Genomic DNA, 18141 nt, shown 5'->3' on the forward strand with positions numbered 1-18141 from the left:
TTACTACTACTACTACTACCAATAATAATAATAATAATAATAATAATAGGCAGAAAAAGAACAAATATTCATTCAAAACTAATTGGACTAATAATAATGTTATAAGATCATAAAAGTTCGTAACTAGTTATTGTAACTATAGTAACTATTATTGCTCAAATCTAAACTGGAATTACTGTGCAAAATTTGAACTTTGAAATCATAATGAAACTTTAATCTTTATTCTGGTGTTGACATGGACATAAGGGCAGAATTAGAAAATGACATCCTGGATAGATTTTAGGAAATAGAGATTTCTACTTATTCTCCAATTAATCCAAAACAAGAGACCACTTTGGTGCAATGGAATAAAAACAAGATAAATGATTCACTCACACACAAAACTGACATTGATTAGTTTTGCCCATATAGATGAACAAAGGTGGGCCTGAATTACTTATGGTAATTAGTTTGAGGCGGCCCATTAAAATCTCAGGTTCTAAGCAGTAAGAGAGTGGACAGACCAAGGCAGCCGTACGGTGAGCAACTTCCAACTAAAGTATGTTTCAGTTAAATGCATTGATGACAATATTGTTTATATTCCAGTTAATAAATTAGTGTCTGGGTTTTTCAAATGTAATTGCAGGAGCGAAAGCACATGGAACCAAGACTGATGGTCAACAACACCTCCACTGTTAATGAAATTCATCCCTGCTATATATCACATGATGTAACTTACACATTTACGCATATTCCTTCATTGAAATGTGTAATATTATATATTTTTCTTGGTTCATTGTCTGTTGTGACAGTGTGTGGAAATGCTCTGGTAATAATCTCAATCATTTACTTCAAACAGCTCCACGTCCCCACTAACTATCTGATCCTGTCCCTGGCTGTGGCCGACCTGCTCGTAGGAGTATTAGTTTTTCCTTCCAGCATGGCATTCACTGTAACCTCCTGCTGGTACCATGAAGATTTATTCTGTAAAATAAGAGGAAGCTTTGATGTTACACTTAGCACAGCATCTATTTTAAACTTATGCTGCATCTCAATTGACAGATACTATGCTGTCTGTCATCCTCTTGCTTACAAAAGTAAAATAAATAATCGTATTATTAGCATTATGATCTTGGTGAGTTGGGGGGTTGCTGCATTAATTGGAATTGGCATCATTGTTGCTGGATTTAATCAAGGAAAATGCGAAGGAAGTTGTTTAATTGACACATTAATATCAACCACATTGGCTTGTGTTTTCTCCTTTTACATCCCGGTCATTATAATGCTTAGCATCTATCTTAAGATCTACCTTGTTGCTCAAAGACAAGCAAAGACCATTCAGAGAACAAACTGTCGGAACACAAAGCCTGAAGCAATTGTTAGTAAGATAGAGAGAAAAGCCACCAAAACACTGGCTACAGTTATGGGCGTCTTTCTCTTGTGTTGGACTCCGTATTTCCTTTGTATCATTTTTCAACCATTAACATACAAAGTAACGCCAATCTCTGTGATTGAAGCACTCAACTGGCTCACTTTGTCCAATTCAATGCTAAACCCTTTCATTTATGCTTTCTTTTATAGCTGGTTCAGGTGTGCATTTAAAATAATTATTTCTGGGAAAATTTTTCACAGTGAATTTGTAAATTTCAAACTAATTTGACTTGTTTACATCTGTTTGAGAAATATGTTATGCAAAATGGGTTCTTAATTTTAGATCTATGTATTTTATTTTTAGGTCTTTGCTAGACTTGCATATGAATAAATATATCTGCCCAAACTATTCTTACTACTTATGTGGGCCTGTACAATAGAAAAGATGCTTTCCTCCACACCTGTTTAATGTGTTTCACAAGTTGTTCAATCTTTTTACAATACTATGGTGATTAACATCACTTGTCTCATACATTTAGCAATGAACATTTTTTGAAAGTACATAAATTAGAATGTATACATGCTATACTTTCTACAGAAACCCTGTCAGCACTATGTTGGTGCTACTAATCAGTGACATTTAACAATTACAGCTCTCTGTTGTTGTATCTATGAAATTTAACACAATTTAACACTTGATGGCAAAACAAGTCATTTCCTTTAGCTCCTTTGCACGTATTTCAATAGTAAAACCTTAAACTAGGTGTGGCTGGTTGAAAACATGTGCAAGGATTTACATATAACTGCTGGCATTATAATAAAATACACAATACTTTGACATGATAATTAATAATGACAAACTCAAATGTTTACTGGTCATTTTGCACCCACATGAACCCTGGTGTTAGTTTCAGTTCGAGCCTGTTTTGTAGCTAAAGTGCCCGGGAGGCTTGTTATTACATGACTCTGCAAATTTGGAATGCATTTCAGATGCACAGTGGCATGGTGATGTGATTAGCACCGTTGCCTCACAGCAAGAAGGTTCCTGTTTCCAGTCCCCTGGGGGCCAGAGGCCTCTCCCCAACACAGAAAAGCAGATAGAACATGGATGCATAAAAAATGTACATCTTTAAATAAACAAAAGCAAGTAAGCAAGTGTAAGCAAAAGGTTAGTCCTTACCCTAACCATCTATATTGTTGAATGTATAATGAATCCATATATCCATATCTGCCTGTGTATCATAAGTAAACATACAGTGACCTCGAAAATGTTAGGAGGCCACAAGTGAGGTACTAAAAAGACAAACCAAAAATAAAAAAATTGCTCTTTTATGCATCAATCCACTGTATGTACAACATAGGCAGAGGGTTAAAATGTTGTTTTTCTCCTTTCTACAGTGCATAATAATAATAATAATAATAATATATTAGTAGTTAGTAGTAGTAGTAGTAGTAGTAGTTGGGAGAGTTCTATTTCCGGATAGCCTGGTAGATAAAGCTGTTCCTCAGCCTCCATCTGTCCATTGTGGGGTGGATGCTCTGCTCTGTTAAGTGGTGTGGATGTCCTGACATGGAGGGGTAGGGGACATCAACGATCTTCTAAACTGCAGGACACTGTGCAGCCGCCATGCCACATTGAAATGTTTGTGATGCTCCAAACAGTGTCCCAACATAAGGGCATGTTGTAAGGTGGAGATTCAGCTTTTCTCAGTTTATGTACATGGTAGAGATCCTGCTAAGCTTTCCCTGCCAGAGTTTCAGTGTTTAGTGTTCATAAGATGTCCTCTGTGATGTGCACATCCAGGAGCTTCATGCTCCTCGCTCTTTTCAAAACCTATATCAGTAATGGTCAAAGGAGGGTGGTGAGTGTGGATGTGTGCAGTCAGGAATAGGGAAGGTTTGAAGGAAAATTACTACTTGTCTCAATTTTCTGGGAACTGGGGAACTGGGGAAAAGGGGCTGTGACAGAACCCCCCTCTCAAGGGACGGCCCCTGACGTCCAAGCTGAGCCGGGTGGGTGGAGGGGGGCCTGGAGGAGGGCTAAAATTCTCCCGAGGCCTCCGTCTCAGCTTCCTCTTCGTCCTCGTCGCTGGAAGCCTCGGATGACAGGGAGGACAGAGTCTCTAAATTGGCACCCCCACCAGCATAGGGGATCTTGGAGGGCTGGTCAGGGTGACAGTGATGGAACTCACGGATGAGCTGCGCATCCAGGATGTGACGGGCTGGGACCCATGACCTCTCCTCTGGGCCGTATCCCTCCCAGTCTACGATATACTGAAGACCCCTTCCACGGTGGCGGGAGCGCAGCAGGCAGCGAACTGTGATGGCAGGACCCCCATCAATAATCCGTGGAGGTGGTGGCGGCTGAGAAGCAGGCATCAACGGACTCTCTCGAACCGGCTTGATCCTGGAGACATGGAAGGTTGGGTGGATCCGCATGGCACGGGGCAGCTTGAGCCTGACAGCCGCAGGGTTGATGACCTTCTCGATAATAAACGGCCTGATGAACTTAGGAGCCAGCTTCTTGGACTCCACCCTCAAGGGAAGGTCTCGGGTCGAGAGCCATACCTTCTGCCCGACCAGGTAATTGGGAGCCCGGGAGCGACGGCGGTTGGCTGCCGTCGAGTAACGGTCAGCTGCTCGTAGGAGAGCAGCCCTGGCCTGGGTCCAGGTCCGGCGGCAACGGAGGATAAAAGCCTCGACGGACGGACAGGAAGCTTCCTTCTCCAGGGCTGGGAACAGCGGCGGCTGGAAGCCATAGGCACACTGGAAGGGAGAAAGTCCAGTGGCGGAGCTGGTTAGGGTGTTGTGAGCATATTCCACCCACAGTGGCTGCTTGGACCAAGTAGAGGGGTGTCTGGACGCCATGCAGCGAAGCGCCGTCTCCATCTCCTGATTCACCCTCTCCGATTGGCCGTTGGATTGGGGATGGAACCCAGAGGACAGGCTTACGGTGGCCCCGATGAGGCTGCAGAACTCCCGCCAGAATACGGACGTGAACTGGGGACCCCGATCAGAGACTACATCCGACGGAAGGCCGTGGAGCCAAAATATGTGCTGTAGAACAAGTTCAGCAGTCTCCTTGGCCGATGGAAGCTTGGGTAGGGGCACAAAGTGGGCCATCTTGCTGAACCAGTCTACCACAGTCAGGATAGTAGTGAATCCGCCCGACAGTGGCAGACCGGTAACAAAGTCCAGCGAAATATGGGACCAGGGTCGATGTGGCACAGGCAGAGGTTGCAGGTAACCGGCAGGGGCCTGGCGGGAGGACTTGTGCAGACTGCAGATCGGGCAGGCGTTGACAAACTCTCTGGTGTCCTCCTCTAAAGTGGGCCACCAGAACCGCTGCTGCAGAACCTCTTTAGTGCGCTGAATCCCTGGGTGACAAGTGAGCCGGGAGCCATGGGCCCATTGTAGGACGTCAGACCTCAGACCCTCCGGGACAAACAGGCGGTCAGGAGGGCAGGAGCTGGGACCAGGTTGGTTCTCCAGGGCGGCTTTTACACGCTCCTCCATCTCCCAGGTGAGAGAAGCCACAAGGCAGGGAGCAGGAAGAATGGTGTCTGGGTTGAGGGCAGTGTCTTCTGTTCCCAGGAACTGGCGAGATAGAGCGTCAGGCTTGACGTTGCGGGAGCCCGGCCGGTAGGCGAGGGAAGTTGAACCTGGTAAAGAACAGGGACCACCTGGCCTGACGGGAGTTCAGTCTCTTAGCCAAACGGATGTACTCCAGGTTCTTGTAGTCCGTCCAAACCAGGAAGGGCAATTTAGTCCCCTCTAACCAGTGACACCATTCCTCCAACGCCAGTTTCACCGCCAACAGTTCTCGGTTCCCAATGTCATAATTTCGTTCTGCCGGAGACAGACGTCGGGAGAAGAAGGCACAGGGGTGCATTTTCTAGTCATCAGCAGAGCGTTGAGAGAGAACGGCACCGATCCCCACATCAGAAGCATCGACCTCTACTATGAACTGCCTTTCAGGATCAGGAACCAGGAGAATGGGAGCTGAGGTGAACCGGGCCTTGAGATTCTGGAATGCCTCCTCGGCAGCCGCAGACAGGTCGGGGGCCGGAATGGATTTGACTGATAGTAGAGGCGTGGCAGCTTGATTAAGGCAGACCTGGTGACAGGAGGAACTCCACCCCAGAAAGGAACCCGTCGCCCAGTCAATGTGGGGGTTGTGACGACGGAGCCAGGGGTAACCAAGGATGAGTGGGAGGTGAGGTGACTTCAGGACGTGGAATTGTATGGTCTCGTGGTGGTTGCCCGACAGAAGCATGTGGATGGGCGTGGTCTGGTGAGTGACAGTCCCTAGGAGATGGCCATCCAGCGCGCTGGCACGAACTGAATGTGGTAACAGAACCCGGTCGATACCCAGCTGGACGGCGAGCTCCTCATCGATCAGGCTGACATCAGCCCCGGAGTCTATGAAGGTGGCGAGGGTGTGAGAGCCGCCCGCCAACAGAAGCCAGACGTGAAACAATGGCCTTGGGCAGGGGGCAGAGTCTTGAGTCCGGCTCAGCAGTACGCCCCCGTCTACTGCTGAGCCCTCCCTTTTACTGGGCAATGAGAGACAAAGTGCCCAGCCTGTCCGCAGTAGAGACAGAGGTTCCCCTGTCGTCATCGCTCTCGCTCCGCAGGAGTCAGGCTGGTGTGTCCCACCTGCATGGGTTCGGCCCCCCCCAGATGCGGGCCCTGTGAGAAGGTTGGAGGCGGGGAGATCCTCGCAGGCGGGCAGACGACGGTGCTCCGCCTCTCCCTGGCGTAGCTCTCTTCTCCTTGCCTGGATGCGCCTGTCCAGCCTAGAAGTCAGCTCTATGAGTCCATCAAGGGAGGGCGGAAGATCAAAGGGAACCAACGCATCCTTTATGTATGGCGCTAGCCCATTGAGGAAGGCATCGCACTGGGCTGTTGGGTTCCAGTCACTAAGTCGGGCCTGGGTACGGAAGTCGATAGCGTAGTCAGCAATGGGCCGACTTCCCTGCTTCACGCTCATGAGTTGCCCGGTGGCATCCGGGCCCAGAGAAACAGGCCCAAAAACCTTACGAAGTTCCGCAGAGAAGGCCTGGAAAGAGGAACAGACTAGTTATGATGATTCCTGTGTAGTTTTCTGCTCCCCCCCCCTGTTCATTACAGGTATCGCCGCCTTTCGGAGCAGCATGACGACCTTCGGCCCCGCTGACCCATTGTATAGTTTATTTTTCTGTGTTTCTGGGCTTCTCTCCCTCCTCCTCCTCTCTCCTCTCTCTCCTCTCTCGCTCTCCTCTCTCCCTTCTCTCTCTCTCCTTCCCTCCTTCTCTCTCTCTCTCCTCTCCTCTCTCCTCCTCTCCTTCTCCTTCTCCTTCTCCTTCTCTTTTCCTCTCCTCTCTCTCCTTCTCCTCTTCCCCCTCCTTCTCCTCTCCTCTCCTCTCTCTTTACCCAGCCGGCCATCAGCAGGAGGGTCCCCCTACATGAGCCTGGTCCTGCTCAAGGTTTCTTCCTGTTAAAGGGGAGTTTTTCCTTGCCACTGTTGCTTGTCTGGGTTAGGCCCTGGGATTCTGGAAAGTGCCTTGAAACAATTTTGATTGTATAAGATGCTATATAAATAAAGATTGATTTGATTTGATAAAGATTGATATATTTGATTGATTGTATTGATTGATTGATTGATTGATTGATTGACAACCTTTGATCTTGTAGCGAGGAGTGTTTTGTCACAAGTTTGAGATTCATCCTTATATCTACAACTCCAGAAGCACTGACACTGAAAAAACACCCTTAAACACGGATGGGGCAAAACTTTTGTTCATTTAGGATAAAATTCTATCCTATGTAATGCAAAACTAATCACTTATGTGACCTTGAAGATCTCAGTCATTTCTTTTTTTCCAATATCATCAGTCCTTGAGTGCCTCCAAGTTTCTAACCACACCGAAATTTAATAGCTCAGAGTTCTGATCAGCTTTGACTTATAATGTTTTGTCGGAACTACAAATCTACACACAGACTACAGAAAAACAAATATTTACACAAATTTAGTGTGCTGAAGCCATTTTTACTGAAGATAACATTAGCTACCACAGCAGCACTTAATTAAATGAACCAAAATTGCATGCAATCTTTTTAAATTGCTTACTTTATGTAAGATCAGTTAAATTGGCAGACAGAAACAGGTGTGGCAGTGAATGGGATACACAGATACACGAATCAGTGATATTAATTTCATGGTTCATTTTTAATTTAGGTCAAAGTTTATCCATAATCTTTAAATGATGTCAAACCATTTACATCAAATCAATATCAAATATTCTGATTACAAATATATATTGTAAGGATTTATGCTCAGCATGTTTGGATGCTTTTACTCAGCAGCAGTTTATACAATTTCCATCGCACATTTATGCACTTTTATAAGTAATTCTGTGTTAAAATAAGTTTGACTTGTTTTTCCAGAAATTATCTTATGAACAGATTTAATAAAAATGTCAGGAAATGTTGATCATGTGCAAAGGAACAGGAACCTACTATGTTATTTAGCCTGTATTACTCTTGCCTTTAAACTTTATTTATACTATATTATGGGTGCACATTGCAATATGTGGGAAGATGCTGCTTGAGATCAATGCTTTTTCTGCTTTATTATATTTGTATAAATAAATAATCTCAATTATAATGTGTATTATATGCTGTCAGATCCCAATTAGGTAAACAAAATTGTGCACAAATTGTAGGCATGTCTCAGCCGGAGCAGTTAAAATATGCACTCTCATCTTTATTGCTTCTTCAGGATCGTCATCATCAATGTCTTAAATTCAAAAACAATTGTTAATCAAATTAGTGGCACTTTTGTGTCATTTAATCAACAAAATCACATTTCCATCACACACATATACAATTTCAGACGTAACTAATTAATGCAATGTGTCAAAGTCATCCTGAAATATTTTTCCAGAAATGATCATTTTAAATGCTACCCTGAATCTGTTGTAAAAGAAAGCATATATGAAGGGATTAAGCATTGAATTAGCCAGTGTAAGCCAGTTAAGAGATTCAATCACAGGCACTGGAATAGAAAGATGAGTAAATGGCCCAAATGTGATGCAAAGAAAGAAAGGAGTCCAACACAACAAAAAGGCACCCAGAACAATGGCCAGTGTTTTGGTCGCCTTCCTCTGCATCTTACTGACATTGGCTACCCCTGTTGTGCTCTGAATGCTGCGCACGTGTCTCTGAGCAACGAGGAAAATCTTCAGGTAAATGCACAACATGATGACCACCGGGAGGTAAAAAGACAAAATAGGTCCAACAGTGTTCTCAATGAGGACATCAATAAAACACCTTTCCTCACACTTGTCATTGTCTAAACCACCAATCAAGATGGAAATGCCTATCAAAACAGAAACTACCCAGCTTACCAGAATCATTATTGCAACACAGCAAGTAGTGATTTTACTTTCGTAGGTCAGAGGTTGACACACTGCATAATACCTGTCAACAGAAATGCAGCATAGGTGTAGGATAGAACACGTGCTCAGGGTGATGTCAAAACTAGCTCTTATTTTGCAAAATAGTTCTTCGTGATACATACAGGAGCTAAGAGAAAATGCCATGCTTAAAGGATAGACAAGAATACCAACAAGCAGGTCAGCTAAAGCCAGAGAAAGGATGAGGTAGTTAGTCGGACTCTGGAGCTGTTTGAAATAAATGACAGACATCATAACCAGGATGTTTCCACAAATTGTGACGACAGACAATATAATGAGGAAAGTGTATAGTAATAAACATATAATAGAAGGATTGTTTGTGAAAATGTAGTTAAAATCATGTATTTCATAGCATGGATGTATGTCATTTACAGCAGTTCTATTAACAGCCGACTCTTCCATAATTTGTGGCTCCTAAAGGTAAAACGTGAAGTAAAAATACTACAGCAGTTAGGAGCCTGATATACAGAGTAGGACTAACACACAGTCAGTTCATGAAACAACATAACAACAAGTATTTCTTAGTTCCTGAGTTTCATACCTGTTCATACCTACACCCAAGTGTGGCATTCTGGTTTCCTCTTTGCTCTTATAATCTGTTTCATCCAATCACAAATAATTAGAGTGCGTGTGCGTGTGCGCGCCTGTATTTGATTTTAAAACTGGGTTTCATCATATATTTTATAAGAAATTGCTCTTAGTTTGATTTTAAGAATCAAATTCTTACATTTTGTTCTCATGTTTATATTTCTAAATATGATTGCCTATCTAAAGTGAATAATTTTTTGACTATCTGAACTTTCTGAGGTAGCAAACTGCACATAACAACAACAGTTTCTTACACTTTTGGATCATTTGCATTTGACACTGTACATCAAAAAATTATATTGTTTTCTTTATTGTAATAAAAGTTTCACAAGGTAAAAAACTACTATCTACTACAGAGTTTAACTCGCAGGGTTCAACTTTGGAGCGGCAGCTCTGGGCTCTGAAGACCAAAGCATTAAAATCCAAGCCAACATGTATAAAGAAAGTTTAAAGTTAGTGTTTGAGTACAGATCTCCCAAGACCAGTCAAAGATGATCAGGACCAAGTGAAGAGTCACCTTCTCTAAAGTACTTTCATCCCCTGGTGCACTACTTTGGATCCATCATCAGTGTATAGGATCCCACAGTAAATGGAGTCACATGAATTTATGCTTTCGCTTTGGTATTTCCTGTAAAGATGGAACTTTGTTTAAGTGAGAAGTGCTTTTAGTTTAATTTACCACATAAAAATGATAACAAGAGGAACAAAAAGGACAAGAAGAAACAATAAAGCAAGGTCAAAGGACAAAGTATATAGCCTCAGTTAAACGTGGGCTCAAGGTATGTTGCACTTACAGAATATGTTTTACGAAGCTTGTCGTACTTTAAAAAAAAAAAAAATCTGTTATTATAGCCTTGTTTGAGTTCATTTAACCCATTTTGTTGTTTTATATTTTGGTATACGTTGGTCCATGACTTTAAGGAAGGCATGGAAGGTTCTAAACCATCCGCTCTGGCTGATTGTTTCCTGGAGTCAACGGGTGGGTTCTCACAACAGACACCCTGATCCATGCATGTCAACCTAGGTGGATCAGAACCGGCCTGCTCCCAAGTTGGGTTCTACTACCCCCACCGCTCTCCTCTCTTCAGAAAGAGCCATGTGGATGCTTTCTCTGCAGCCTCCATGTTGTTATTAATGGCCCTCTTTCAAATAGTACCTATTATGTCTAGTATGCCATAAGCCTTGTTTAGGGTTGCTGGTGAACCATGAGCTCCCCACCTCCACTGGCATGCATCTGGTGCGACAATCCTCCACCAGCTCTTCATGCTTCTACGTCTTTTCTCTTAAGCATCCTCGATTCTATGCTCTCAGGGAAGTGTCAGACCCTGAAAGACCAGTTGCTTTGTCCATCCATCCATCCATCCATTCTCTACCGCTTATCCGGGGTCGGGTCGCGGGGGCAGCAGCCTAAGGAGAGAAGCCCAGACTTCCTTCTCCCCAGCTACTTCCTCTAGCTCATCCGGAGGGATCACCAGGCGTTCCCAGACCAGTCGAGAGACATAGTCTCTCCATCGTGTCCTGGGTCTTCCCGGGGGTCTCCTACCGGAGGGACATGCCTGCTCCTCCTGAATCCGAGGTTCGACTATCCGGCAGACCCTCCTCTCCAGTACCCCTGAATAGACCTTACCAGGGAGGCTGAGGAGTGTGATCCCCCTATAGTTGGAACACACCCTCTGGTCCCCCTTCTTAAAAAGAGGGACTACCACCCCGGTCTGCCAATCCAGCGGCACTGCCCCCGATGTCCACGTGATGTTGCAGAGTCGAGTCAACCACGACAGCCCTACAACATCCAGAGGCTTAAGGAACTCTGGGCGGATCTCATCCACCCCCGGGGCCCTGCCACCGAGGAGTTTTTTGACTACCTCGGCAACTTCAGCACCGGAGATATGAGAGCCCATCTCCAGGTCCCCAGGCCCTACTTCCTCACTGGAAGGCGTGTTGGTGGGATTGAGGAGGTCCTCGAAGTATTCCTTCCACCGATCCACAACATCCCGAGTTGAGGTCAGCAGCACACCATCACCACTATACACAGTGTTGACAGTGCACTGCTTCCCCTTCCTCAGATGCCGGATGGTGGTCCAGAACCTTTTCGAGGCCGTCCGAAAGTCGTTCTCCATGGCCTCACCGAACTCTTCCCATGCCCGGGTCTTTGCCTCAGCAACAGCCGTAGCTGCACTCCGCTTGGCACGCCGGTACCCATCTGCTGCCTCAGGAGTCCCACAGGCCAGTAAGGTCCGATACGACTCCTTCTTCAGCTTGACGGCATCCCTCACTGGTGTCCACCAGCGGGTTCGGGCATTGCCGCCACGACAGGCACCAACCACCTTGCGGCCACAGCACCGGTCAGCCGCTTCAACAATGGAGGCACGGAACATGGTCCACTCGGACTCAATGTCCCCCGCCTCCCCCGGGACATGGTCAAAGCTCTCCCGGAGGCGTGAGTTGAAGCCTTCTGACAGGGGACTCTGCCAGGCTTCCCAGCAGACCCTCACAACACGTTTGGGCCTGCCAGGTCTGTCCGGCATCCTTCCCCACCATCGGAGCCAACTCACCACCAGGTGGTGATCAGTTGACAGCTCCGCCCCTCTCTTCACCCGAGTGTCCAGAACATGCGGCCGCAAATCCAATGACACAACCACAAAGTCGATCATCGATCTGCGGCCTAAGGCGTCCTGGTGCCAAGTGCACATGTGGACGCCTTTATGTCTGAACAAGGTGTTCGTTATGGACAATCTGAGACGAGCACAGAAGTCCAGTAACAAAACACAACTCAGGTTCAGATCAGGGGGGCCGTTCTTCCCAATCACACCTCTCCAGGTCACACTGTCATTGCCAACGTGAGCATTGAAGTCACCCAGGAGGACGAGGGAGCCCCCAGAAGGAGCACTCTCCAGCACTCCCTCTAAGGACTCCAAAAAGGGTGGATACGCTGAACTGCTGTTTGGACCATAGGCACAAACAACAGTCAGGATCCGTCCCCCCACCCGAAGGCGAAGGGAGGCTACTCTCTCATCCACCGGGGTAAACTCCAATATGCAGGCACTGAGCTGGGGAGCAACGAGAATTGCCACCCCTGCCATCACCATCAGCAACTCCAGAGTGGTAGAGAGTCCAACCCCTCTCGAGAAAACTGGTTCCAGAGCCCTTGCTGTGCATCGAGGTGAGGCCAACTATATCTAGTTGGAACTTCTCAACCTCGCGCACCAACTCAGGCTCCTTTCCCACCAGAGAGGTGACATTCCATGTCCCTAGAGCCAGTTTATGCAGCCGGGGATCAGACCGCCAAGGTCCCTGCCTCTGGCTGCTACCCAAAACACAATGCAGTTGCTTTGTAGCCTCAGAAACCCAAACGATGTCTGGTCTCAATTTGGACTGGGTGATGTGTGGTGGAATTTTCAGTTGTCTCTCAGTTGCCTAATGTCATCCTCCAGTCTGTGGAGAGCAGATAAGCAGAGAAGTTCTTTGATGTTCTCAGGCTTCTGTCCTTCCTTGACATCCTGGATGGCCTTAACTGTAGCTTGAGTGTGTTGATCCCCTTGATCTCCCTGGTGATTGCCTCTACCATGGATTTAAGGTCTGAGTCATGTCTCCTTTGATAATGGCTTTCGCTCATTGCCCTAGCTGCTTGGGATGTACAGTGTCCTTGTCTTGGACCACAGGGAGCGTGCATATTTTTATATTTTTATATATTGCCCCAGGATCCCAGGTTAGATGGGCTGGGGAGGACATCATAGACCCCTTAGTTTAAGAAATTTATCCGGGGGTTCCACTGCCAGATGTCCTTTCAGGTGATGTGCCGATCCACCGCCTGCTGCCACTTAATCCAGACACTTTGCTACCTCATGGCCACTGCTAATCTCTTCCTCAACTGAAGCTTGCACCTATTCCTGCACCATTCCATGCTATGTCCAGTCCCTTGTGCTGGTGGACTCATAAAGGGTTGATCTTAGACTTCTAATTCCAGGTCTGCCTTGTGCCACTGTATTTAGAATGGGTTGGTGTCAGATTGCTGGACTGCTTCTGCCACCACTTTTTCTCTGTCCTCACCACAATTCATGCCCTGGCATACTGCAGATTTCTCCATGCTGTACCAATATAAAAGGTAAAAGGTTGTCCTGCTCTGTCAACATTACAGGCAATTACGGTTTTGCTTTGTACACTGGTCCAAGATTTGCTGGAAATCTGTGATTTTTTTAAACATATCAGGCGAACAAAGAGTAAATGATAAGACGAGTCCTACGCTTAATTTCTGACCCATAATATTGGCAGGGGTAGAGCTGGAGAATGAGGGCATGCATTAATTGTGTTTCTTAAGGGTTTCTATTGTCTCTGGCAGTGAGTATGAAACACCACAAAAAAGCACATGAAAATGGCAGCAACACAGGGCTAAATGGAAGAGTTAAGATCTGGAATGCAACCAGATTTCTGATTCCTGATTCCCTTCTTATGTACTTCTTATGTTCTCAAATAAGAACCAGTACGTAGGACGAGAGTGTGCATGCACATTTTATGTGTCATTATGTGCATGCACATTCAAGACTTGCATCAGGAATCTTTAAAGTTCATCTTTGTTATGATGAGATTCCAAAGCTTGCTGCTTAAAAAGTTCTGTGGCAGCTGATGTAACTGAGCATTGGGGTAAGGGGGAGTTTCCCTTTCAAATAAGTCTTTTGCATTGAGCTTAGAGATATAGCTCTGATTAAAACAGAGAAGAATGAGCAATAGTATTTGGCTGTAGTAATGTGGTTGCATTCCAGATCTCAACCCTTCCATTTAGCCCCGTGTGGCGCAGGTGTAAATCCACTCCACTGAAAAGTCCCATAATTGTCAAATGACCCTGCAAAGTCAGACTCTGCTCTCCTTAATGCTTAATGGTCCAAAATATGGCAACACCTCTTTTATCTGGTACCCCAAAAAAAAATGGAGATCACATTTCTCTAGTTTAAGCAACACATCATTGGCTTCCTATTCACTTTTGAATTGATTTTAAAAACCTTTTTATTTGGTTTTAAATGTCTTCATGGTTGGCAGATTAGTAATAAGATTCTTCTTGTGGCGTAACCTGGACACATCTTCAGTACCTGAGTCACTCGGGTGACCCAGCCAGGGTTGATCAGGGCCTCAACTTTTGGTCCAGGTTACACTGCATAAGCCCCTCCTCAACCAGAGCCAACACCAAAGCCTGTCCAGAAGCTTCGATGGATCTTCTTCATTGGCTCTTTACCTGTCCAGTCCTAAGATTCCCGATTTCTTCTCAACACATACAAAGGATCGATTTTATAGAGAGATGTATCACAATAAAACGACCACTCATGTTAGGACTCATTTCCACTGCTGTTTGTTGTCCCTGCAATTCGGATATTCATGCATTCACAATATCATTAAATATTTCCAACACAACACAATGAGAGGCCCGTTTCACCTTCCGTGTCTAAATCGTAGCACTAAAATCATTCGAGTTATGCACAGATGAGTTCCAAAAATGAATTTCCTTTGTGTGAAAGTCTCTGTTGTCCTCTACTTTATGTAGTCACTGACACGAAGACCAATGCCCAATAGTCCAAGCAGATGCTGTGTCAGCTTCTCCACGGCCAGTGTGGATTCCCACCGCTGGGATTGGCTCACTCATTTGTCAATGTTTCGACAATATTTCCAGCTACTTGTGGTCAAGTGTCGAACATAGTGATTGAATACATGCTTCCCTTAGGAAACATTATTCAGCAGCATGGGATAAATTTTTCATTGTTATGGCTGATGACACTCAGCTATATTTATCCATGAAACCAGAGGAGACAGAGCAGTTAGTGAAGCTCCAGACCTGTCTACTTAAAGACATAAAGTCTTGGATGTCTTCAAATTTCCTTCTCCTTAACTCAGGAAAAACTGAGGTCATGGTGTTTGGTCCTGAACCTCTCAGGGATAGATTAGATCACATGATCACTCTAGATGGTATCTCATTAACATCTAGTCTCTGTGTGAGGAATCTTGGAGTAACCTTTGATCAAAATCTGTCCTTCAACTCACACAATTAAAATAGTCTATAGGTGTGCCTTTTTTCACCTGAAAACATTGCAAGATAGGAAACTACTGATGCGGCATGATGCTGAAAAGTTTAGTCCATGCATTTTTTTACTTCAGGCTGGCTATTGTAATTCTTTATCAGGGTGTCCAAACAACTCTTTAAGAAGCCTCCAGCTGATCCAAAATGCTGCAGCCAGAGTTCTGACAGGTATTGACAAAGGAGATCACATAACTCCTTTACTGGCGTCTCTTCATTGACTGCCCATTAAATTGAGAATAATTATTAAAACCTTCTTCTGACCTGTATGTCAGAAGAAGGGTCTAGGCCTAGCTCCATCCTAACCTGGAGGAGCTAGTGCACACTTACCCAACCAATAGACCGCTCCACTCTCAAATGCTGGTCTGCTTGTGGTCCCCAGATTCTCTAGGGGTCGAATGGGGGGCTGAGCATTAGCTACCAGCCCCCCCCTGCTGTGGACCAGCTCCCTGTCCAGGTATGGGAGGCTGACTCCATCTCTACTTTTAAAACTCGGCTTAAAACCTACCTCTTTGAAAAGCTTATTATCACTAATTCTGTAGTTCAGTTACTATCATAGACAGACAAATTCTCATACTTAGGGGGTCGTCTAATCACTAGGTTAACATCTTAGTTATGCTGCTATAGGCCGGGGCTGCCAGGTCCAGAATCATGATCACCTGACAGGCCTCTGTCACCACACTGGGTCATGGTTTCCTCTCCTCCTCCTCCTCTCCTCTCCTCTCCTCTCCTCTCCTCTCCTCTCCTCTCCTCTCCTCTCCTCTCCTCTATTCTCCTCTCCTCTCCTCCTCACCAAGTAGACCACTGTTGTTATTTCTTGTGTAGTTTTTCTGCTGCCCCACTCTTCTCTATTCATCTACAGGTATCGCAGCCTTCATAGCCATATGCTGACCTACTCACCTCCGACCCCGCTGACCCACTCAACTCGACTCTACCGGCAGCTTATTTAATTAATATGTTGTATTTCTATGTTCTACCTATTCTCTCCCTCTACCTGTCCTCCCCCCTTTTTCCGCGCTCTCTCCCTTCCCCGGCCCCTCATCAGCAGGAGGGTACCCCTACATGAGTCTGGTCCTGCTCAAGGTTTCTTCCTGTTAAAGGGGAGTTTTTCCTTGCCACTGTTGCTTGTTCGGGGTCAGGCCCTGGGATTCTGTAAAGCACCTAGAAACAATTTTGATTGTAACAAATGCTATATAAATAAAGATTAAATTAATTTGCAAATATCAACATTTTCGTAAGACTCCATAAAAGCACTGGAAAAACTACATTCTTCATTCAGGGGTAGAGAAAAATGAATCAGTTGTTTGGATGCTCCCACATCTTCTGCATCCTCTTCTGTCCTAACGAACAGGTCAAAAATACTTGTAATGTCAACCTCCAATCAGGAGGACGTGGTTATGAAATGTCAACATTGTGGCTGCTGTGGTCTCCAGAAATCCCAGAAAGAAAGAAGAAGAAAACCCCCCATTCTATCACCCTGAGATGTTTTCTGCTCCACTCCATCACAATTCCACACGGGATCCAAAAATACAACTAACATGCAGATGTTTTCAGACTGATGTGTTTGGGGAAAGCAAAACACCTGGCTAGTGCTGTCCCACTGAGGTGTGTTTCTGATCCCGTCCATCTGCATCTCGCACAAAGAGAAACTCAACATCTTTCCTTTCATTCTTGGAGATATTTTTTTTATGGCAGGTCTCTGACCTTCACTGATCAATAACCAATCAATGCAAAAACTGCACCTGTAGTACACTTTGTCGGTCATCAATGCTCAAAGAACCGGCCCAGTGAGCTGAATGACTTCCGACCAGTGGCACTCACTTTGGACCTTAGCTCTGGCATCTCCATCTGGCATCACGAAAACAACAGTTTCTCTCTGACTACTGTGTTTTGGGTTGTGGGTCCACTGAAATTCTTTTTGGCTTTTGTTTGGTTTGTGGCTTTATAAGTAAGACAGAAGCAACATTTGGTTGTCTACCTGCCACTTTTTGCCACTCTTACGATACAGTGGCATTCTCACACTATGTGCTCAGCAGGGGGAAGAATTGGAATCGCTAATTACTGCTACTTTCAGAAGACAACAGTAAATTGTGTTGTTACAATTATAAGAGTTTCTGGTTGTTTCTATTAGTACAATGATCATTCCAACCATAATAGTAGCTAGGTGTTTACAATTTCTATGTCTAATTGTTATAGATCGTGATCACAATGTTCTGAGTTAAGCATTGAGCATAAATGCAATTAAAGGTGTGAATGTATGTTGTGAGCAGGAATCCCAATGGTAACACACACACACAAACACACACATGAACTTCTCACCTGCTCAGCCTGGGATATTATTGTTGTTGGGAATAACAAGTTAATGAAGCAAATGTAATATCCTGAACGCTAATGATCAGTCATGACGATGTGGTCCGTTGAGTCCAAATTAACAGGAAACAAGAAACAACAATAATCTCAGAGTAATTCCTGACGAACCCATCACGTGGGAAAACACGCAAAGTTGTCAACAGATTGTTGCTCCCTGTTCCGATGCTGCTGCCTGTGATTGTAATGGGGGTCAACTGGATTTCAGGGTGCATTACGTAATAGGAAATCTAAAAAAAAATAAAACTTTTGCTTCGTAGTACCTCATCTGGTTCCTTATGTTTCCCCCAACATATTAAGTATAATGGTTTTTTTTCT

At 45.0% G+C, this 18141-nt stretch overlaps 2 protein-coding genes across 2 annotated transcripts; one reads left to right on the forward strand and one right to left on the reverse strand.

Annotated features, from left to right (window-relative positions):
- The first annotated feature begins 372 nt into the window (after window positions 1-372).
- Window positions 373-1639, forward strand: LOC101076453 (trace amine-associated receptor 1-like). Its single transcript, XM_003976898.2, has 2 exons — window positions 373-518; window positions 626-1639. The coding sequence occupies exon 2, from the start codon at window positions 638-640 to the stop codon at window positions 1637-1639; it is 1002 nt and encodes a 333-aa protein (XP_003976947.1). The 5' UTR covers window positions 373-518; window positions 626-637.
- Window positions 1640-8237: 6598 nt separating this feature from the next.
- Window positions 8238-9212, reverse strand: LOC101076685 (trace amine-associated receptor 1-like). Its single transcript, XM_003976899.1, has one exon. The coding sequence runs from the start codon at window positions 9210-9212 to the stop codon at window positions 8238-8240; it is 975 nt and encodes a 324-aa protein (XP_003976948.1).
- Between the last annotated feature and the right edge of the window lie 8929 nt (window positions 9213-18141).

Source organism: Takifugu rubripes, chromosome 16 (assembly GCF_901000725.2).
Source record: "Takifugu rubripes chromosome 16, fTakRub1.2, whole genome shotgun sequence".
NCBI classification, from domain to species: Eukaryota; Metazoa; Chordata; class Actinopteri; order Tetraodontiformes; family Tetraodontidae; genus Takifugu; species Takifugu rubripes.